At 39.9% G+C, this 24,150-nt stretch overlaps 2 protein-coding genes across 4 annotated transcripts; one reads left to right on the top strand and one right to left on the bottom strand.

The window, feature by feature from the left end:
• Positions 1-222: 222 nt before the first annotated feature.
• On the top strand, positions 223-17,793 carry LOC145352638 (mitochondrial import receptor subunit TOM20 homolog). The gene is made up of 5 exons (XM_080202784.1): positions 223-399; positions 7,366-7,415; positions 12,548-12,629; positions 15,691-15,833; positions 17,569-17,793. Exons 1-5 carry the CDS (start codon positions 273-275, stop codon positions 17,620-17,622), a joined length of 456 nt encoding a protein of 151 aa, XP_080058910.1. The 5' UTR covers positions 223-272; the 3' UTR covers positions 17,623-17,793.
• On the bottom strand, positions 17,639-23,818 carry timm9 (translocase of inner mitochondrial membrane 9 homolog). 3 transcript variants are annotated; one of them, XM_080202787.1, is made up of 4 exons: positions 23,590-23,818; positions 20,573-20,649; positions 20,359-20,454; positions 17,639-18,050 (listed from the first exon to the last, which is right to left on the bottom strand). In XM_080202787.1, exons 2-4 carry the CDS (start codon positions 20,606-20,608, stop codon positions 17,913-17,915), a joined length of 270 nt encoding a protein of 89 aa, XP_080058913.1. In that variant the 5' UTR covers positions 20,609-20,649; positions 23,590-23,818; the 3' UTR covers positions 17,639-17,912. The 3 variants fall into 3 exon arrangements, with proteins under 3 accessions (XP_080058913.1, XP_080058911.1, XP_080058912.1); XM_080202785.1 differs by lacking the exon at positions 23,590-23,818 and adding an exon at positions 23,449-23,582; XM_080202786.1 differs by lacking the exon at positions 23,590-23,818 and adding an exon at positions 23,143-23,441.
• Between the last annotated feature and the right edge of the window lie 332 nt (positions 23,819-24,150).

Here is a 24,150-nt window from a genome sequence, read left to right on the forward strand (position 1 = left end):
TGGCCTCCTTCTGCACTGTAGGGATTCTATGATATCACTCTAGCACCATGCCAACCTTCTCTTAGGACATCGTACCTTGAGAGGGACAGAAAGATGGTACCATCCTATGAATCCTGAGATTGTTCCAGTCAGAAAGATGGCGCCCGGCCGCCTTCTCTAATTGTCACACTTGTTGCCAGTATGTGGTGGCGGAAGTTGGGGCGGGGTTCCAGTTCCGGATTGGCTCGGGTCGCTGGGCTGGGGCCTGCAGCGGGAGCTGACAGCGGTCAGAAATGCTGCTGGTCGGTAAGACAGGGGCCATCGTGGCCGGGGTCTTTGGAGCAGCCTTCATCGGCTATTGTATATATTTTGACAGAAAAAGAAGAAGTGCCCCCGATTTCAGAGCAAAGTTGCGCGAAAGTAAGTGTTGCCCTCGGGCCTCGCTCAGCGTCTCCCAGTTACCGGCGACAAATGGATGTTTGTGTTAACTGCAGGTGGTTGTGTCCTGTTTACCAACACTCTACAAACATTGCATTTAGAATGGAGGCTGCTCAGTTACAGAAACATATATAATTTATTTAGAATAACTGACACCCCCTCGGGGGCCCCGGCATCGTTCCCTCAGTTGATTTTCCAGCGTGGATGAACTTGCTAAATTACAGGAGAGTGCAGCTGCTTTAAAGAACGTGGGTCTGAACTGGAATAAAAGCATCCTCCTTGCAGCACAATCTGCTTTATAACGTGAGTTTCGGCTGGTTCTAAAACTATGTTTGCCTAAGTATTTCTTCACAGATGCTGCCTGCGCTGCTGAATATTTACAGCATTTTCTGTGCTTGTTTTCAGAGTTCCAGTGTCTGCAGTAGTATTGTGTTTGTAAAATAAGCATTCGTTGAGTATCGGATACTTGTCGTGTCAGGGTGTATTGCAAGGAATAACACAGCCCAAGGATCAGTGTAGACCACAAGAGTAAAAGTAGGGCATTGATCGAGGCCACTGAGTGAGATGTGCTGTGATAATCCTCAACTCCAGTTTCCTGCTTTATCCCCATAACCTTGATTTCCTTGCTGATAAAGACATCTTTCTAATGAATACACAATCTGCCCACACAAAGTGGATAACGTGTCATGTGTGGTGAATGATTTCAATTAAAATTGTATAGCGTTTGGATGTGTTGGTTACTGTAAATTCCCATTAAAATATCTCTAACTGTAAAATATGTCTAGAGATAACTCAATGATACAGTGTTCGTGACACAAATGAATTAAATTCAAAGATCGGGATCTTATTTCATAAAACAAGCAATTCCAAGTGGTTATGGCAAAACCCAGTTAATGCGAAAAATATTTATGTAGTTTTCTGCAGCTGCCCTCCTACATTGAAAAATGAAGTAAAGCAAAGAGATTACTCTCTGCTGTTAGGAGTTTAAAACCCTGAATCGAGCCGACCAGTATGATTATATTGACAAATGGTGGGTTGAGGTTGCGCTAGGGCAGGATTGTTACATTACTGATGATAAAAATGATAGAGTATGTTGTCAATTGAAATATTTTACAGATTAAATGTAGTAAACAATTCTGAGTGATACTCTGTTATTTTCCAAGCCAAATTAGAAATTTAATTTTTCAGTATCTTCTGCAGGTAGGAACCATTCTAAAATAATTTTGCAACAAATTTCTCAAACTTGCTACAAAAATGACTTTATTAGACAGTATTTAGATTTAGAATTTTACAGCTAAATCAATAAATTATACAACACAGAAGGAGGGCTTTTGAGCTATTGAGTCAGTACTAGTTCTTTCAAGGAGTAATCCAGTTGGAGTGTGGCACAGTGGTCATCATTGCTGCCTCACAGTGCCAGGGACCTGCATTCAATCCTGGCCTTGGATCACTGTATGTGTGGAGTTTGCATGTTCTTTCCACACCTGTGTGGATATCCTCTGGGTGCTCTGGTTTCCTCCCACAGTCCAAAGATGTGCAGTTTAGACGGATTGGCCATGCTAAATTGCCCCTTAGTATAAGGGGGACTAGTATCAGCAGGATAAATACATGAGATTATGGGGATAGGGCCTGGGTAGATTGTTGTCGGTGCAGGCTCTAAAGGTGGCATGGTCCCCTTCAGCATTGTAGGGATTCTGAGTTCTACTCCCCCAATTTTTGCCCAAAACTTTGTTTTTTTTTGCTTTCATGTATTTGTCCAGTTTCACATTTGAAAGTTACAACTGAATCTCTATCCACCACTCTTATCAGACAGTGCATCCAGTTTCTAACCATTATATATAAAAAGCCTTTTCACATGTTGCCTCTGGTACTTTTGTAAATTGCCTTGTATCTGTGCCATTTGGTATCTGATCCTTTATCCACTGGAAAAAAGCTTCACTTTACCTAATCTATCTAAACCCTTCATGATTTTAAACAGCTCCAGCAAATCTTGTCTTGGTTTTCTGTGTTTTTACTGTGTTTACGCCAGTCCAACACCGGCATACCCACATCTTGGTTTTCTCTGCCAGAAGGAGATTTTTTTGTCAGATATATTCTTTCCACATTTTTCCCAAGTTCTCTCCTTTTTTTTAAGAACATATTGATTTGCTGAGGGTGTATGTTCTATGATTTTTCAAAGTCCATTAGTACTCGTGAATGTTATGAGGCTATTTGTATAGGAGACATCACAGTAATTATAAGGTGTGAATCCATCAATGCTGAACAAAATATGTTTCTGAGGCGTCTTTAATAGGGGAAACATACAAAGGGGCTTCACCAGAGTGCAAGTGGACAAAAATTAACACTGATTCAAAGAAGAATATATTAGGTGACTACAATCTTCATTAGATTGCAGATCTTGGGACCTAGATGGCTGAATGCACGGTACTAACAGTGGTATGAAGGGAATGCCAGGTTGAAGGAATGGAGATTTCTTTAGATGATTGGAGACAGTTAGAGACAAGGGTGGCATGGTGGCACAAAGGGCTGCATGGTGGCATAGTGGTTAGTACTTCTGCCTCTCAGCCCCAGAGACCTGGGTTCGATTCCCAATTTGGGTCACTGTCTGTATGAAGCTTGCACATTCTCCCTGTATCTGTGTGGGTTTCCTCTGTGCTCCAGTTTCCTCCCACAGTCCAAAGATGTACATGTTAGGTGCATTGGCCATGCTTAGTCGCTCCGTGGTGTCGTGGGATGCGTAGGTTAGAGGGATTAGCTGGGTAAATATGTGAGGCAACAGGGATAGGGTGTGGGTGGGATTGTTGTCAGTGCAGATTCGATGGGGTGAATGATCTCCTTCTGCACTGTCGTGACTCTATGATACACAGAGGATTTGAACACACAGGTGAACATTTTAAAATCAAAGTTTTGATTAATCCCAACAGTGTTCCCCACGTCTCAGTGAAGGAGGGAGGAAGTATCTATTCACAACATGGATTCTGTACAGGGACACTATCTGTTATCTATCTACAGCAGATAAGGTAGATGAACAAGTTGCTGGTGATAGGTGAATGGAACTTGCAGCATGTGTTTAGATGTGGGCAGCCGAGTTTGCATCAGTTTGTTTGTGGAGAGTAGAAGGTGGGTTTTGAGGGTTTCACTTGCAGGTGTGTAATTATTATGGTGGTGGAAGTAGGCACTCTTTGTGATGGACAACATGTGGGCTTGGAAGCTCAGCATGGGATCAAATAGGACATCGAAGTTGCAAACAGTATGGTTCAACGTAAGACATTGGAATGGATAGGGATTGGAACTGGTGGTGATGGGATGGAATTTGTGACATGAGGTAAGATAATATCTTTAATATTTCTGATGTTTAATTGAAAGTATTTGTGGCTCATCCTGGACTGAACATCAGGACAAGCAGTCTGACAACATCAAAGAAGAGGAGAGATTCAGAAAGTTAGCGTTGATACAGAATGCATAATTTTTAGTAGGGCTTCTAGATTTTTTGCTGGAGTAATCTAACTCAATAGGAATCAGGGATTTAAATTGAGAAATATTGATCTATGGGGCTTAATAACACATTGAGTGGTGTACCAGGTGCCTGGCAAAATATTTCATGTATACTTAATAAATAAATTGGGGGATGTAGTTGTAATGCAGTTTTTAGTCTCCTGATGATTTTATAAGATGAGTCTTTACACTTGGCTCTTCTCTATGTTTAGATTGAGTCGTATAAAGACCATTGCTTTTAATCCTAACAGCATTCCCCACACTCAGTGAGGAAGTGTCTATCCACGCCATGGATTCTGTGCAGGGACACTGTTATTTTGAGCCATAAAGAAAGGTGAACCAGCATTTTTGTTCAGAGCTTTATGTCCAAATTCACTTGAAATCACCTGAATTTTCAAGACTACGCCTTGATATTAAATGTCCTCATTCAGGGAGGAGGCATGCAAAATCTTGACATAAATCGATAATGTTTGTCATTGTAATTTGTCTTTTGTGGAATCACGAAGGACTCTGCATCCAACTGATAAGTATTCTGCTTCATGGCGATGCATTTTAAATTTGATAACTCAATTTGAAATTGAGTTATGAAACAATAACTGTTCTTATTTTCAATAAATTCTTGTTCTCTTACTTGTTGCACTCTCCAATGTGATGATGGAACCATCAAAGAGTACTTCAGATTGGTTAATCTTAGTGAGTACGTAGTTACAGGACTAAGGTAAAGTGAAACAAATTTCACAGGATAATTTGATCGATTAGCCTTTGTTTCAGAAGTATCTGTAATACTTGAATCTTGATTTTTGATCAACTTTAACATAATAGTGGTAAGTTGCATAACTACTCTGATTATATTTCTCAGAATGATCTGTACACATGAAGGTGCAAGTGGAGAGGTTCTGTTCAGTAAAGGAAAGCATACCTGAGTAATATTTGTGTTATAAACTCAATGTTCAACTCTTAATGTTTGACTTGCACTGAGATCCTGCTATAATGTGGCTCATGGGGTCCATATCTCAAGATCATGTTACAGTGTACTTGGTGAAAAACACATCCGGTTGCGCATAAAGGTATGGGTATTTTTGTTTCTGAGATCAATTAGCCTTTCTCCTAGGCCAATAAGATGTGTACACATTGGGCCCACTCAAAGCTGTCTCTTTTGCTGGTGCCCAGCACTTGGGCTTACATATGAATACGCTATCCAGCAGGAATTATTGGACATCCAGCAGCAGCACTGGCAGGTTTGCCTCTTTCCAAATCAGTAGTGTTGAGGTCAGCTGAAATGCCTTTGCTACCTAAGCAGAGTTTAGTTACTTATATAGAAGCCTTCAGGAAGACTCTAATACCAGACTGGACAAGTACTTAAAATTTTGAGGTCCAAGAGGGATCCATATTATATTGCGTTCCGTGCTGTAGCAGACTATGTTATAGTGGGGCCCCTGTGTATATTTCTATAAATAAAACTAAAATTCCCTTCTGTCCCATTTTCCATCTTTCTAAGCTCCTTTCTGTTTCCCCATACAATGTGGTATTCTCTAGTTCAGAAGGTTAAGGTGAGAAAGTTAAGATTCCTTTGATACTAACTTTAATTTCTCTGATCAACCATAATTTGTCAACGTATGTTTCTTCCTATCTTTTCCAGTTCCCATCTTTTCCTTTTCCTTCTTGCTCAAGGTTGGCAAACATCGATGAGAATATGTAACCTGCTACAATACACAGTAACTTCCAATATAATTATGTTACATCAGTGTTGAAGTTTTAAAAGAAGTCAAGACAATTGTCACAATTTTGATAGATTTTAATTGACTATTATTACTCAGCTGCAGAATTCAGTTTAAAAGCTATTGGGCCCATAGTGTAAAATGTAAATTGAGAATGAGCCATTGGTGGTGTGCTGATAACATTGTTTGACCATCTCTGGAGTATGTCAGCTTGTGGCAGTACTGAAGTTTTATATTCACAACAGACCTTTCCTTGTTGTGTAACATAACCATTGTTATTGTGGATTATTGTCAGTGCAGGGCTAGGAGGAACACTAAAATAAGTTTATTTTGATTTCATTCAGTAGATCAGGAAGTTGTGTGAATTTATTTTTCAATAGGTGATCTGGGATTTCTGTCTCTTAATGCAAAGAAAAAGAGTGGTGTTATGTCCGTTTTCACTTTGAGAGCTACATTCTGGTACAATTTTAATACATAATGTTGCATGTACCAAGGAGGTCTATGCAAGTGATTGTTTTTAAAAAGACAATTACCAGTAAACCTTTTAAAACTAAATTGCATGTCAAAACAGTAGAACTCTAAAAGTTAATTGGTAATTATAAATACCAAATCACCAAAACTACAAAACATGAAGTAGTGCATTGACATATTCCTTTATTCCCTCAAGATTTATTTGCCATCCAATTTTTCATTTGGCTGAATATTGACTAATTTTCTGTCTAACCTAAGGAAACAAATATCTTTTTAGCTCCGATTTCAATATTAAATGAATCTTGAATTGGCATTAAAATAATCCATATTTGTTTAAGGGCAAAGTGTGTATCGTTTAATCATTAGAACCATAATGAAACAGTGTGCTTTTCGATAACCACGTAGTTAAATTTTAATGGACAATGGAAAAAATTCTGGGATGTTTTGAATTACTGTTGAGGCCAAAAACCAACATATCCTTTCTGATTATTAAAAAACAAGTTTGATCAGATAAAAAATATCTTTCTTTAGTAGATAAGAACAGTTGAAGAATAGCCTGCTCCTGCATTGTTGTGATTCTCTGAACAAGGTATGTTGAATATTTGTCTTGCCAGCTATGCTACAATTATTCCTTAGAGTCATAGCATCTCTACAGTGCAGAAGGAGGCTATTCAGCCCATTGAGACTGCACTGACCCTCTGAAGAACATCCCATCCAGGTCTGCCCCATCCCTGTAACCCAGCACAACTACCATAGCTAATCCACTTAACCTTTGCACTCAGGCCAATTTAGTATGGCCAACCTACCTACCCTGCACATCTGTGAATTGTGGGAGGAAAACAGAGCACTTGGAGGAAACCCGTGCAGACATGGAGAATATGCAAACTCTACACAGTCAGTCACCTGAGGCCAGAACTGAACCTATGTTCCTGGCGATGTAAGGCAGCAGTGTTAACCAGGTGCCACTCAAGTTTTATAATCATCGTTAAGAAAAATCACAAGGATCTTAAAGATCACTTCATGTGCTTCAAAGTACATAAAATGAATTAATGAGGCTGTAATTTGCAATTAGAAATGTTCCCTGATGTAAATGATCATTTATTTATTTTATTGATTTATTTTAAATTCCTGCCTTTCTGGCGATTAATAAAGAAATTCCTTTACTGCCATCTGTGCTCTGATTCAAAATTCAGAAATTAGATTTGATTTTGCATTTCATGTTTCCATGATTTTAAATGGCTATTATGATTCTCAAAATTTCTAGGAAGAAGAAAACAGAAGAAACAAGATAAAGAAAATGATTGTATTTACAAGGTAAGATTGACTATCTATAATGATGTATGGATGGTATATTCTTGGGAATTGTTGGGGAAACAGGCATTTAGACCAAGAACGTTTCCCGATTCAATCCTGAGGGTCTACTGATCTCATTTGAAGGCAGTAGGAACTTGCTGACATTAGCATCAGGGCATTTGATTATAAACTGGGTAGGCACAAGGAGAATCAATTTCAGTTCTTGCTTCTCATTACTATCCAATGATTCCTATTGTAAAGGTTGTGGGTGGGAGAAAGCTTGTGGTAAACTGTGATTTGGTTTATATTTAATGATCAGCTGATATTCCCTTTCTACCTTGATACATGAAGAATGATCAACAACTTGAAGTATTGGAGGACTCTGCATAAACTTACCAAGCTTCAGGAACAAAAGAAGAAAACTTCGTGGAAAAATCTATTTAAGAAATGTTTTAATATCATATTATTTGGCAGCAATTGCCAAGGCAAACAAAATGTTGGCTTCCACACATCCCAGGATACCCATTGTATTGCTATATTTAGTTATTCAAAAGAGAATATTTGGTTCTGTTTCTTAGCTTTATAAGTTAAATTCCAGTGGAGCAAAATCTACTCTGATTGGAACTAGACAAAACAGGGGAAATGTATCCAAGTTTTCAAAATTATTACCCTTGCTAAAATTACCAACAACTTTATGACCCAGAAGTTAGCTTTTCGATTAATTTGACACAGTCATAAATAAATTGACAGATTCCTGATTCAGTAGTGAATAGGATTGCCCGTGTTAGAGGGAATGATGACAAAAACAAAATGCTGGAAAATGTCAGCAGGTTTGACAGCATCTGTAAAGAGAGAGTAAAGCCAACATTTCAAGTTTGAATGACCCTTTGTCAGAGCTAAAAGCAATGAAAATCAGAAAAGATTTATAGTGTGAAGGTGGGAGGGTGGAGGCTGGGGTTGCTGTAATGGGACAAAGGGAATGGAAGTGAGGATGAAGAAAGCTGAGAGAAGTGCTAAAAGTGTCACATTCTGATCACTTAATGGACACTTCTGGCACCTCTCTCAACCTTCATCCTGATTTACATTCCCTTTGTCCTATTACAGCACCCCTCACCACCCTCATCTTTTCTTTGCTCATTAGCTCTGAAAGAGTAATGCAGACTTGAAATGTTGCGCCTCTCTCTCTCCACAGGTGCTGTCAGACCTGCTGAGATTTTCCAGCATTTTCTGTTTTTGTTTCAGATTCCAGCATCCACTGTACTTTGCTTTTATTTTTATTATATTGGATGGAATGATCCTTTCTATGTGAACCTATATCTCAGGGAGCTGAGATATACTAACTGACCATTTCTTGTCCTTTTATCCTTAATAAAATACATGAGACATTGTAAAACCCCAACAATTTTCTTGTGGTAACCTTTTTAAAACCAACAATGAAGGAAGGATTTGTTGGTTTTATTGTAGAAGATTGACAAAAACTTGTACAACTATGGCAACAAAATCATTAGGTTCACTATAAGAATAGGAAAGGATAATAAAATTAGGACTAATAGAACTAAATAAAATCATGAGAAATATATTGTCATGGTGAATGGCAAGGTTTGAGTGTTTAAAAGGGAATATGAAAAGGGGCTGAAATGGAATGGTATGGACTTAGAAGCATATTAACAGCAAACAAATGGCTAAAGTGAGTCCAATTGCTCAGGGATTAAGGGGAAAGACTGAATCTGGATGATGAAGACATGATGTAAATGTTAAATAAATATTTTGAATAAATTGTTCTAAAAATGATAGTGAAATGAAAATAATGACGGACCAGAGGAGAATATGGGACATTCGTTACAATAACTGGAAAAAAGAATTGTTACATGGGCTATAAAATGCTTTGTGATATTTTAAGATTATGAAAGATACTTTATACATGTATGTCTTTTATTATTGCTTTGGAAATGATGTAACTGAAGGGACTGTTGGATTTTCTCTGTTCCGCTATCTACCATTACTCCCAGTTAAATCATTATTATTTCAGTTAATTGATTCAAATCTTGGGCATCTTCTAATTCTGCTTATATGAAGGATAGGTACTGATCCTTTTAAAATATTGTTTTTATTTAGGAATAAGAAAATAAACTAAATTCAAATTGCAAAAGCAATGCATGGGACGTAAGTGACTTGCTGATGCAGATTAACCTTTGAATCTACAAACGTACATAGCTTATACAGCACTATACGATGTTTATAACATTCTACTTCTGCTTGAATTTGAAAAGCATCTTTTAACTCAAAAGTGTTCCAAATAGGTTTTAAGGAAATGGGTATTGAATTAGAAAGGAGGGAATTGGGAATGAATGAAAATGAGTTGAGATTTTGAGATTTTTAAAGATGAAGAGAGATGTTCAGAGATAGGAATGTGAAGCAAAGAAGCCCCTTAGAGTACTACTAAGTTTATTAAATTCTGCTATAAGAACATAAGAACATAAGAAATAGGAGCAGGAGTAGGCCATCTAGCCCCTCGAGCCTGCCCCGCCATTCAGTAAGATCATGGCTGATCTGTCGTGGCTCAGTTCCACATTCCCGCCCATTCCCCATAACCCTTAATCCCCTTGCCTATCAAAAACCTATCAACCTGCGTCTTAAAAATATTGAGCGAGGCAGCTTCCACCACTTCAACAGGCAGAGAATCCCAGAGATTCACCACCCTTTGAGTGAAGAAGTTCCTCCTCAACTCCGTTCTAAACCGCCCCCCCTTTATCTTGAGGCTGTGCGCTCTAGTCCTGCTGTCCTTTCTGAGCGGGAAGAGCCTCTCCACCTCTATCCTATCCATCCCATTCAACATCTTATACGTCTCAATGAGATCTCCCCTCATTCTTCTAAACTCTAACGAGTACAAGCCTAGTTTATTCAGCCTCTCCTCATAGTTCAACCCCCTCAACTCTGGAATCAGCCTAGTAAACCTCCTCTGCACTCTCTCCGAGGCCAAAATATCCTTGCGTAAGTGTGGCCGCACACAGTACTCCAGCTGCGGCCTCACCAGTGTCCTATACAGCTGCAGCAAGATCTCCCTACTTTTATATTCAGTCCCCCTCGCTATGAAGGCCAGCATCCCATTTGCCTTCCTGACCACCTGCTGCACCTGGGTTTTTGCGACTCATGCACAAGGACCCCGAGGTCCCTCTGCACTGTTGCATGCTGCAGTTTTTTGCCACGTAAGTAATAGTCCTTCCTACCATTATTCCTACCAAAGTGGACAACCTCACATTTGCCAACATTAAATTCCATTTGCCAGTTCCTGGCCCATTCGCCCAGCCTATCTAGATCCTTCTGCAGACTCTCCACACTCTCCGCACAATTTGCCGTTCCACCAATCTTGGTGTCATCAGCAAATTTCGATACCATACACTCGGTTCCCTCCTCCAGATCATCTATATAAATGGTAAATAGCTGAGGCCCCAGCACTGACCCCTAGGGCACTCCACTAGTCACCAACCGCCAATCCAAATAGCACCCATTGACCCCCACTCTCTGACTCCTATTTGACAGCCAATCCTCTATCCACGCTAACACCCTACCCCCAACTCCATGCCCCCGACCTTCTGTAATAACCTCTTGTGAAGCACCTTGTCAAACACCTTCTGAAAATCAAGAAACACCACATCCATCGGCTCTCCTCTATCCACTGCCCTAGACACATCCTCATAGAACTCCAATAAATTCGTCAGACACGACTTCCCCTTAATGAAACCGTGCTGCGTCTGCTCTACCAAACAATTCTCCTCAAGATGCCTCGCTATTTTCTCCTTGATCACGGATTCTAACATTTTTCCTACAACAGACGTTAAACTAACCGGCCTATAATTTCCCGCCTTTTGCCTGCCACCCTTCTTAAACAACGGCGTAACATTAGCCATTTTCCAATCTTCCGGCACTTCCCCGGAATCCAGCCATCATGCCGTCAGTGGTAAGATGGAGAGAGAATGTACAAAAGACCAGAGTCAGAGGAACAGCGTATTCAGAAAGGAATACAGTATTGAGAGGGGCACTATTTCAGTATTAAATAAGCGTATTCAGGACAGGAAGCCAAGGTCATTCAAGGATGTTGAAAAACATAGCAGGTATGTGGACTTAAGCATAATGCATGTTGGAGTTCCTGGAAAACTGAGGGTGGAAGACCAACAGGGGTTCAGTTAAAATAGTATGACAGTTTGGTGACAATTTGATGTAAAGTTGGTGGCAGGAAGTGTTGTAAAGAAGGAAGTGACCTTGGTAACAAAGAGGGTATGGAGATTAAAGCTAGGGAATTTGTGTTGGAGCCAAAGATAATGACTTCATTCTTCCAGATGTAAAGCTGGAAGAAGTTCTGATCAATTTGAGTTTGGGTGTCAAAAACAGAAAGATAGTTGAGGAGGGATGATGCATCATGGTTGCTGTGATGAAAGACGTTCATACCTTTAGCTAACATTGTTTTGGTGCTGTGATAAGGGGAGAAGTTAAACAAAGAAAATTTGAACAGGGAGTTTTGGGTGACTTGAGCAGAGTTAAGAGATGACAGCAAGTTGAGCTTATGAAGCAAATGGGAGATTGTATTTAAGATGATAATTAGAGAATGGATGGGCTAAGTTGCTTTTAAGGAGCACAGAGATAATATTTTGAAGCAGATTTTGAGTGTGCCAGAGAGGAGAGAACCATTAACACAATCAATTACTTTGGAAATGTAGTTGTGCAGCAAACACGGCAGCCGGTTCATGTACAACAAAGTCTTGTAGTATAACAAATTAATAAAGTTGTTCTTGGTGGTGGAAGGAAGAATGTAGGCCAAGATAGTGAAAAACCTTTGCTTTTAAAATTGTATAACTGAAACTGAGACTCTTTTCAGATGAATGTCTCATCTGAAGGATTGCACTTCCAATAATGTAACATTTCTCTATTGGTGTACATAGCGTCCACTGAAATTACCACTTCATTATAGTGACATGAAAATAATAGATCTTATTGTGGTGTCCAGCTATGCAGGACAATTTTGGTATAAAATTATCGTTATATTCATGAATAATCATTGGGGTAAGTTAGAGATTTATAATCATTTTGGGTTTTGAAGTAAATGTTAGAGCTGAATACTGATGTGACACATGTTTTTCATTGACTTGTAAATTCAGTTACCTGATCTGAAAGATGTTGAAGCTGTACAGAAATTTTTTCTTGAAGAGGTCCAGTTGGGAGAAGAATTGCTGGCAAGAGGTAAACCCTTGGATATTATTGTTCATTATACATTTCTTCACAACTAGACCAGGTTTTGTACTGACACGAAAGTTAGACAGTGATCATGTCCCAAGCTGTGCCGTAATTTCATTAAGCATCTTTTCTCCAACCACTTTCAGTGGCAAAACCCATTTTAAAGATGCTAACTACAGCCATAGGATCCTCACAGTGTTGAAGGAAGGTGTTCGGCCCGTAGAGTCTGTACTGACTCTCCAAAAGATCATCTTACCCAGGCCCAAACCTTACTATATCCTCATAACCCCATACATTTACGAAAGCCAGCCCATCTAAGTGGCAATTTAGCATGGCCAATCCGCCTAACCTGTGGGAGGAAACCAGAGCATCTCGAGAAAACCCACGCAGACTTGGGGAGAATATGCAAGCTCCATACAAACAGTTAAGGCCAGAATTGAACCCTGATCCCTGGCACAGTGAAGCAGCCGTGCTAATCACTGTGCCACCCTGGATTCCACATCTTTTATATTTAAAGATGGTGTTGTGATTATTATTTTTGGTGCGGTTATGCACTTGCTTTCCAACAAATGTTGGGCAATTAATCAAGGCATATAAATTAACATGGTGTGTGAGCTGATCATGTTTTGTGTCCCTAAAATTGATGTTTTTGCATATACTCGGTATATATGTTGATTACCCTTTTCAGCCACAACATGCTGTACTTGCATTAGTTACAAGATGATCAAAGCTGAGATCTAAATATTCAGGGCGTTTCGTAAGGACAGGCAGGAAGGAAAAGGTGGTAAGTATTATTATTAATACAAGATGGTGCAAGTATGATAGCAAGAAATTATCTTGGATTGGAAGATGTAGGAGCCATATGGGTGTAGGTCAAAAATAACATGGGGAAGAAGATAGGCCCCCTAACAGTAGCTATATTGTCAGAGAATAAATCAGGATATGATAAGGACATGTAAAAGAGGCAGTACGTTAATTGTGAGTGACTTTAATCTTCATGAGGATTGGCCAAATCAAGTTGGCAGAGGTAGCCATGAAGAAGAATTCATGCACTATATTGGACAGTTTCCTAGATGCAACCAGCAATTAGGCTATCTTGGATTTGGTAATGTGTAATGAGACAGGTTTAGTAAAGACTCCGAGTTAAAGATTCCTTGGAAACAGTGACCGTAACAACGTAGAATTTAGCATTCCATTTGAGAGTGAGAAACACTTGGACAGGTACGTGGATGAGAGTGTGGAGGGGTGGTATGGTCCAGGTGCAGGTCAGTGGGATTAGGCAGAAAAATGGTTAGGCACAGCCAAGAGGAGCCAAAAGGCCTGTTTCTGTGCTGTAAAGTTCTGTGGTTCTATATGGATAAGAAACAACTGTGCTAAAATTAAATAAGGGTAGTTACAAAGAAATGAGGGCGAGAGTTGGCTAGGGTGGACTGGGAAAGGAATTTAGTACAAAAACATTGATCAGCAATGGCAGACATTTATGAAAATTGTTCATGACTCGCAACAGAAGTATACCTTGGTGAGAAAGGATTCTAGGAAGAGGATAAATCAACCAGGGAAGTTCAAGGTAGTGTTAAACTGAAAGCAAAAACATACAATGTGGCAAAGATTGATAAGCTAGAGGATTGTGGAAGTTTTAAAAACCAACAAAAGAGCACCAAAAATAATAGAGGGAGAAGATAAGCTATGAGGGTAAACTTACTAGCAAGTAATATAAAAACGGATAGTGAGAGCTTCTTTAAATATATAAAAAGGGAGAGGCCAAAGTGAACAATTGGCTCCTTAGAGAATGAGACTGGTGAAGAAATAATGGGGAACCAGGAAGTGGCCAAGGAGTTAAATAAATACTTTACGTCAGTCCCCATCGTGGAAGACACCAGTAACATTCCAAAAATATTAATCAGGGGCAAAAAGGAGGAGGAAATAAACACAATAACTATCTCTAGAGAAAAAATACAAGGACAACTTGTGACTAAAGACCGGTAAGTCCTCTGAACCTGATGGAACGCATCCTAGGAAATTAAAGTAAGTAGCTACAGAGATAGTGGATGCACTAGTAATCTTCCTAAATTCTGAAAACTGCCAATGATTTCACAGAGGGAGGGAGACAAAAAAGGGGGCAACTATAGGCCCATTAGCTTAACATGTAATTGGAAAAATGTTAAGATTGCATTATGAAGGATGTAATAGCCAAACAGTTAAAATCCATAATGTGATTGAGCAGAGTCAGCGTGACTTCATGAAGGGGAAATCATGCCTGACCAATTTATCAGAATTCTTGCAATTTTCTTCAATAAAAAAGATTAAAATTGAAAATGGGAGGAAAAGGAGTCATGACTTTGACTAACCTTTGTTTCTGTTGCTTCCATTTAAATTAAGGCCATTGCAAATGTAAAACTAATTTGAAGCTTGATGGGTGAATGCATTGCCTGGTGTGTTGAACTCTGTAAACAAAGGGCGAGGTTTTTTTTGCATGTGTATTAAATTTAATAGGAGCAATTGGAGGCTGGAAATGTTAATTGATCAGCCAGGATCTGATTTAGCTCTGTAGGCTTAAATGGTTTAATAGTATTCAGACCAAAGGTGAGGCATGCACCTGAAGGATGAGTTATTGATGGATATAAAAGGCAAATAGTTGTGTCTGCTGACTCAAACAGTAAAATATGTGCTGATTTAAAATATATATACTCAGCATGTGAGCAATGCTGGCAAGGCCAATTAATTATCCATTTCTTGTTACCCTATGATGGTGGTGATATGTAGGCCATCTTGAACTCTTTAGTCTTTGTGCTAATGCTAAAAGTTCATAGTGATGATTATTTTTCATTTGAGGAAGTTAACAGTAATCTATTGTGTTGGATGCAGTCATGTGTAGGCCAGATCAGGGAGAATGTGAAGTATTAAACCAGTTGAAATTCAGCATCCTTTCAAGATTATTTTTCTGGGCTCAACCGACAAAATATCAGAATGATTGAATTCAGTTTGACAATTTACCAAAGAGTTACTGGAACTCTCAATCTCTATATTACTAGTCTATAACTGTAACCATTACTTTTCTGATTTTCAGGTGACTATGAGAAAGGAGTTGATCATTTAAGCAATGCTGTATCAGTGTGTGGTCAGCCCCAGCAACTATTACAGGTTCTTCAGCAGACACTACCACATCCAGTGTTCCAAATGCTTATCCAAAGATTGCCTGCTGTTAGACAGGTATGACTATATTAAATTCTGTATGCATTTATAAATTTGTTCATTTTTTACTTTAAATATTTTCAAATAATCAGTACATGCAAGATGTAATGATATTAAAATGTTCTATGGTAGTCTACTTATAGATTTTCTTTTAATAAATTTCCAAATCTAATTAGTCTGGCATTGGCCAGCAAGGAACATTAAGATTTTCAGAGGAATATGATCACTTATCAAGCCCATATTTTAAATTTATATTAACGTATTGAAGATTTTTTAATACAAAAAGTAAATCACTGCCTGAGTAGCAGGATAGTTGATTGGCAAACTTGCAATAGGACTTTGGTAAGATCACATCTGGAATGTTTTGCTGAGTTTTGGTCTCCATATTTAAGGAGAAATATAATTACACTGGAGGCAGTTACAGTGAAGGTTCACTAATGTGATCTCAGGGATGGGAGACCAAGTAAATGGATAAATCTTTCCTGAAGTTCAGAAGAATGAGAGGCAATCTCATTGAAACAGACAAGACTGTTGAGCAGCTTGATAGTTTAGATGATGGAAGATTATTTCTACTGGGTAGGGAATCTAAAACATGAAAATTTTCAGGATGAGGGGACAATCATTTAGGCCTGTGATGGTAAATTACATCACTAAAAGGGTTATGAATCTTTAGAATTCTCTACTTCTGAGAGGGTGAAGATTCTCCATTGAATACATTTAAGGTTGAGATGGACAGAGCTTTGGTCTCAGGGAATCAAAGGATGGGGGAGTTGAAGCTCAAACTCTGTAATCATATTGAATGATAGAGCAAGCCTGATGGGCTGTGTGATCTACTCTTTCTATATCTTGTGTTCCGTCATAAATCTCCAACTTCAAATTTAATTAGTAAAAGAAAAATCATTGAACTGTAATATTTGCCCATTTATAAACTTTGATAAATTCACCAAGACTATTTACAAAGATGCCACAGTGCAATAAAAGTATTTTGTGATTGCAGAGTTGTTGGTGCAGAAGTTATTTGGCCTTACATTGTGCCTTAATTAGAAAAAATATGGGTCAATTGAAGTTATGTAAAACTAGGTGCTCTAGAGAATCGTATTTGTACCATTTAAGGAAATGCAATGCCCACTTATTTTTAAAATTTCTTTAAAAAATATTTTTGCAATACTAAAGAATTGTACCAAATCTATTTGAAAATATATTCCCCATTACCTATGGAGTACAATGGATTTAGAATTGGTCATTCTTTACCACTGTTTTTCTATAACCCTCCCTTAAGACAGTATAAACATAAAAGTAAATGTGAATTACATTTGAAAGTTTGGGTATCTAGGATAAACAATCAAGACTGGCTACATACAAGATAACCTCCCGAGAATAAAAGTTTCTTCTTAATCAAAATGTTATATAGCCAATTGTTAAGTGGGCTGCTAATGAGGCAACTGATATTTTTATTTCATTTGTTAAAGTGAAGGGTACTTAGAAATTTAGCAAAATATTATGATGAGCAATAGGTGAATAGTTTGAAGATTTTATTGCCATGTTGTTAGTGCACTGAGTTGAATGAAAATTGTATTTTGAAAACAAGTTTAATGTTAAAAAAAAGTTTCAAAATATAACTGGATTTGTCCTAAACATTTTTATCAAGTATAAGATGAAATGAATGCATACACCACAAATATTTAAACACAAGAGAAATAGGTCTTGGTAATTTCCTTGTTTGTAATAATAAATGTGACTTTCTCTTTCCTAGCGTTTCCTTGCAGGTATGAATGCACAGAATTTGGTAGAAGATGACGTTGAATAAAAAGTTTACACCGTCCTCAGCTCCAATAAGTTTATTCCATCATCATGGGGACTTTAACCTCCGTGATTACTGCAGACTTAAGCTGACAAACAATTTACAGGTGTACCATTCATTTCCAAAATAAACCTGAAGCGTTGGTCCATCAGACATAATAAATTCTGTTTCCATCTACTTTTTCTTATAAATGTTCATTTCAGTTGTATCTTAATAGGCATCAACGTTTGTGGCCATTCTCCCAGTGCCACAACACTGTTTTACATTCCATTCACACCAACTCTGTTGGTCCATTTTCATACCCGAGGCTGGCTAATCAGTCCTGCTTTAGCTGCTAAAGCTTCATTTTGTTGAATATGATATTCCTGAAAGCGCATTGATATTCTTTGGGTCATCTTCAAGTATTTCTGTAGACAATGTTCTGAACAGGTTACCTGCATTGAAAATAAATAGCTCATTTGAAAGTGCATCTTCCATTGGTAACAACAAACATTCATATTCCCCTTCCAATGTAAACGGTTTACACATGCAAATAAACACAATAGCTGTTATCACCAGTGCAAAGCAGTTTGCAGAATAGTGCTCAACATATTTGAACACCACGCTGAGGGGATAATTTAAAACATAAAACTTAAACATATCAGGAATATTTGTTCACAAATGCTAGTTAGAAAGTCAGTATGTAAATTGCAGGTTTGGATGAAAAAGAATAAATTGAGATACTTCTCCTCCTAAGGAGGGAAAAGCTACTTTTAAGGTTTAGCCAATCCAAATCTGAAGTCCCCTAGGTTCATTCACTTACTACTATCTCTATTCTTTGCAAGGGTCACAAAATAGGATGATGTTCAGTTGGTACTACTTTTGCCTTACCACAATATTCCATGTTTCACAAGAATGCCAACAATGCTTTTGATTAACTGGCTGGAGTGGGCAGTACTGTGGTTAGAATTGCTGCCTCTCAGTGCCAGGGACCAGGTTCAATTCCTAGTTTGGGTCACTGTCTGTATAGAGTTTGCACATTCTCTTCATGTCTGTGGCTTTCCTCCCACAGTCCAAAGACGTGCTGGTTAGGTGCACTGGCTATGATAGATTACCCCTTTGTTAGGGGACTAGCATAAGTAAATGCACAGGATTATAGGGATAGGGCCTGGGTAGGATTGTGGTCAGTGCAGACTTGATGGGCCAAATGGTGGCCTCCTGCACTGTAAGATTCTATGATTCAATGGAGTGAGATCCGTACCACTTAATGAAATACAGAAGCTATTTGTATATTTAAAATTTAACTGTCATGATAAATTTTTACCCACATAGATCAATAGCTGCGATTTGGAATTGTGTGGCAGTTGGATAAATCAAGTGATTATCAGAAATAAAATTAAAAATTTCACTTTAGAAAATGTAACCTTCAGTGATTGGTATAATCAATGTTATCTACTTTTTTGTTTGTGAACAATGCAGCATTTCACATTCATGGTGGGTTCTAGTTACTTTTGCCTCTAATAACCAAGATCTTAATCAACTGAGATGAATGACCTCAGAATATTTTTGGAAGTGTTCAAAGGAAAATTCTGACATTTACACAAAAACAGTTTCATCCTTCAGTAATACCAATTAAAAAAACATTCATGTCCTCATGATTTTCTATGATACTGATCCATTGGACTTTCTAGTTTTTATTCTCCTTCTGTTAAGCTCTGGTTAGAGCAAAGGGGAATGTGAAAGAGCTACACCTCCTGTTGAATTTGATTGATGGTGCACAAAATGGAAAAAATATTCACTTTTAACACTACATTCCTAATCTGTGAAGATAAAAGTTCTGGGGAGAGAAAGCATCTGAAATAAGTTTGCTTTGTTGTCCAATGTGGTGGTGGCAGTGGCAGTAGGTTGGATGGGGATAGGGCCCTTATTTCTTCCCCAAATGGTCAAAATGTTGGGTGGCACCTCACCAACTTCAAATGTGGCATGAAGTATTACTATACTGGGAGAAGCCTTAATGACTTTGAGATTAGGACTTCTGCCTCCAAGGGATCAACACTTGTCCACTGCTGCAAATACTAAATAAGTCTGGGTATTTTGATTGGGCAGGGATTGGAGGTCAGGCACAAAGTGGGATACTACCTTGGGAGCTGGCCCAAATGGGCACAGAGGGCCCCAGCAAAGAAGGTAATCCCATTCTATCCTGCCTCTTAGCCCATGCATGTATATTTGTGGAGGCAGAAGTAGGTCACTTAAGTACCTCAATAGGCCCAAGAGGGCCTATTGAGGTACTTAAGTGAGGACCACCTGACCCATATCTGCCCCATGTAATATGGGGGATTGATCTTGAGGGGTGGGTGGAAAGCCAGGTGCAGCCCACCCACTTTATTTGATGTGTCCCCACTTCAAATATGCCAATGTGGGGAGGGGGACTGTAAAATTCACCCTAACTATATTAAAGTTTTAGCAATAAGTATTCCTTTCCACCAGCATAAACTGAGTACCACAGAACATTCAATGTACTGCAACCTTATTATTGATCATAATCAGCATTTAAGGCTCGTGAAATGACAACACTGTCTTTCATTGAATTATCGTAAATGAAAATGTTGTTTTGCTCAAAGTAGAAAGCACTTGTGTATTTTTTAAATCAAAACCAAGAAGGTACGATTCTTCAGTGCTTTCACAAAACTATAGTGGTTGAATAGAAGTCACACTGAGAAACAATTGTGATGATTTCACTAAAAAAACAAGTATCAGATATACCTCTTCTGTTCTCACATCCCTCGTTGTGAAGTCTTTTACACAGTCCATAAAGCAGTGCTCAGTCAATTTATTGTATGTGCCCAGGAATTCTTTAAACTGCATGTAGAAGAAAAAAAAGGAACATTGTTATGGTATTAAATCCTCTGTTGCCTTAGTAACACTTAAATGTGTTTACTAACTTTTGAATATTAAAGTAACCTTCAATGAAATTTACCTGTTTTATCTGGTCTGTTTCTGATATTTGTGCCATTACAACTATGCTTTTTTAGATCTTGGGAAGGATTATTGTATCTGGCAATGAAACAAAATTTTAGTATAGACACATTGGAATTGAAAAGAAAAGTTGTATTAAACTTATATAGGACTTCAATTAGACCATACTTGAAACAGTACGTGCAGATCTGATCTCCATATAAAAGCAATATAGAGATACCGGAGAAGTTGCAAAAAAGATACCAAAACTGAGGTTGGCCAGTATTTCATGACCTCACGCGGGCAAGTATTTGGGAAGTGACAACATGCTGAAGCACTTGGGAGAAGAAAAGGAGATTGGAGATAGAAGTTTGAAAGTTGCAGCACAAGGCCACAAAGTTGAGGTAAATTGCATATATGCATTTAAGGGAAAACTAAAAAAACACAAGGGACAAATGAATAGGTTATACTGAGAGTAATATGAAGAGTGGGAGGAGGCCTGGCTCAAACCAGCAAAGCCAAATGGATTATTTCTGTGCTGTATGTAATATGATTAAGACAAAACCAAAACAATTTGCATTGTAACTAGAAAACCAGAGAAATAAAAAGTCAGAAATGGACTTTGTAGTCTATCTGGGTAGTCCCAAAAGTAATATTTGTTCATTCCTTCGTAGCTAATTCACCCTTGATATTGTCCCAAGGCAGTTAATTCCACAAGTTTACCTAAGTTTGCATAAGGTTTTGGGTCTAAACTGTACATGCTTTATATTTAGCTTGGACGGTAGAAGGAAGATAGATAGAAAGCCATGCACAGAAAATTGACAGTGAAATTGGTTCGAGTGGCTGAGGCACCTGGTGGAAGAACAACAGAAGCACATCTCACCAGTAGTGTACTGACAGGACTCCCCACCCCTATCCCCATAAATGTCAGTACATCCGTTGCACAGCCAAAAGAAATTAAGAATGGTAGTTAAGGTTGAGTGTAAATTCAGTCTTGAGGTCAGAGGGTTGGAAAGGGCCTAGTAGGAAAATAATGTATTATTCCTCGAGCTTCGAAGGACTTAATTGGCTCTAAAAAGTGCTTTGAGACACCTGATGGTTGTGAAAGGTGCGATGTAAATGCAAGTCTTTCTTTGAAAAAGTATTGAAGGCAAAAGGCATATTTGAAAGATACAAAAATTAAAATGCAATTAGCACGATGCTCAGGACAAAGAGGGAGTTCAGGAAAACAAATCTGTGTTTGATTTCCCTGATGTAGAAAAGACTGTACTAAGTACATGTGAAATTGCTTCTCACAGATGAGCACTCTCATGGGGATCTGTGGGGAAACACAGCAGGTGATAAGGGTGATGCAGGAATGAATCAGAACGCAATGGAGGAAACAGCTTTTGGGACATTGAGATAGAAGACTTTTTGGTGGTAAGATCATACTGTACATAGTGGAACTGGCAGATGATCCATCAAATGCACAGCCTGGTAGGATGGAAAGTTACAGCAAAGTGGGAGTCAGGTCCCAGGTCAGGGGGAGTGTAGAAACACACCCAGTCACAAAGGAGAGCAACATAGCCTAAATCATAGAAACCCTACAGAAGGAGGCCACTTGGCCCATCGTCTGTACTGACCACAATCCCACCCAGGCTCTACCCCCATATCCATACACTAATCCTTCTAACCTACACATCTCAGGACTCTAAGGGACAATGTTAGCATGGCCAATCAACTTAACCCGCACATCTTTGGACTGTGGGGAGTAAACCAGAGTACCTGGAGGAAACCCATGCAGACACGAGGAGAATGTGCAAACTCCACACAGTGACCCAAGCTGGAATCGAACCCAGGTCCCTGGAGCTGTGAAGCAGCAGTGCTCACCACTTGGACAGTACAGTAGCACGTTTTTGTGGGGAGGCGGGAGAGAAGAAGGGAGTACACCTTGTCCCTGTTTTTTTTGGGGGGGGAGGGGGAAGATATCCTGCCCCAGCTGGTTGGAGGTGGGGGAACACTCCCTGTCCCAGTTTGCAGGGGGGGGGGGGGGGGGGGTTAGAGGGAACACACCCTGTCCCAGTTTGGCAGGGGGGGAGGGGGTAGAGGGAACGTACCCTGTCCCAGTTTTTTTTTGGGGGGGGGGGTGGAGGCAACATACCCTGTCCCACTTTTGCAAGAAGGTAGAGGGAACTCACCCTATCCCATTTTGGGGGATGGGCTAGAGGGTAAACACCCTGTCCCACTTTTGGGGGAGGTGGGCTGAGGGGTGAACACGTCCTGTCCCAGTTTTGGGGAGGGGGGGATAATTGGAACACATTGTGTCCCAGTTTTGTTTGGGGGGGGGGAAATGAGGTGGGAACACACCCTGTCCCAGTCTGGGTGGGAGGAAGGGGGGGGGTGGTAAACACCTGTCCCAGTTTGGGAGGGGGGATGGGGTAGAGGGAACACACCTTGTCCCAGTTTGGGAGAGGGTGGTGGTGAGCACAACCTGTCCCAGTCGGGGGGGGGGGGGGGGGTGTGGAACACACCTTATTCCAATTTGGGGGTTGGAGGGGAATGAGGGGACATACCCTGTCCCAATTGGGGGACGGGGGGGGGGGGCATACGTACGTGAAAGAGCACAGTCATCACGGTGGAGGAACATCTTTTGCTGCCATTTCAGTAGTTTGAATGGAAAATGACCTGAACAGGTTCAGCAGAGACAGCTGAACCGGCAGGAATGAAGTTGATGGCTCCCGCGACCTCTTGGATTGGGAAAATAATGGAGCTAAATAAAACGTCGCATAGCTCCGTTTCATTATTGGATGAGGAATTATACAGTAACAGGCCGTGTGATCCTACTCAGCCCATATGGGTGTTTAACCTTCACAGGAGCAATCCTAAAGAAACAGGTTTTGCTGTGAACACGAACTCAACCTGTACAGCAGCCACCCAACATCCTCCCCCTCACGGGGTTGTAACTGTGGCCGCGGTCAATGGAGCTACATCGGAGCCTCTGCTGCAGGAGCAGCTTTAGCATCCTCTCCGCGCCGAACCCCCACTGGCGCCATGACTTACCGGAGCACCTTCCCGCCGTCACTCCCGACTCTCAGTCGCACATTCACGAGCGACATCAGGCAAATAAAAGTGACCCAGTTCCGTACAGTAACTGACCGCTGATTATATCACTTCAAGAAAGAGATTTCAGTTGGAAGAGATTTATTTTATAAAGGAAATTTAAATAATCCAGGCTCAATCGAAAGTGCCAGACAGAAAACCAGGTTTGGTTTGGCTTTCATTGAGATGAACGTTCCGGCGGGACCCGGATGTGGCTCGAGCGCTGTTTGAATTTTAAACCCAGTCTCAGCTCAAGCGGGAATAACAGCAGCTCCGCCGCCCCCTGCAAACACACTCAGGGTACCTGTCCCCCCTCCCCTCGGGGAATAATAGCAGCCCCGCCGCCCCATGGAAACAAGATAGCTCCCTCCTCCCATTCCTCCCCCTCAGCGAATAATAACAGCCCCGGTGCCACCTGCAAACACACACAGGATAGCTCTCCCCCACCTCCCCAACAGGAAATAACAGTAGCCCCCCCACCCCCCCAGCACACACACACACACACACACACCCATCCCATAC

The sequence above is a fragment of the Carcharhinus amblyrhynchos genome, chromosome 14 (genome assembly GCF_965287045.1).
Source record: "Carcharhinus amblyrhynchos chromosome 14, sCarAmb.v2.hapA, whole genome shotgun sequence".
Classification (NCBI taxonomy): Eukaryota; Metazoa; Chordata; class Chondrichthyes; order Carcharhiniformes; family Carcharhinidae; genus Carcharhinus; species Carcharhinus amblyrhynchos.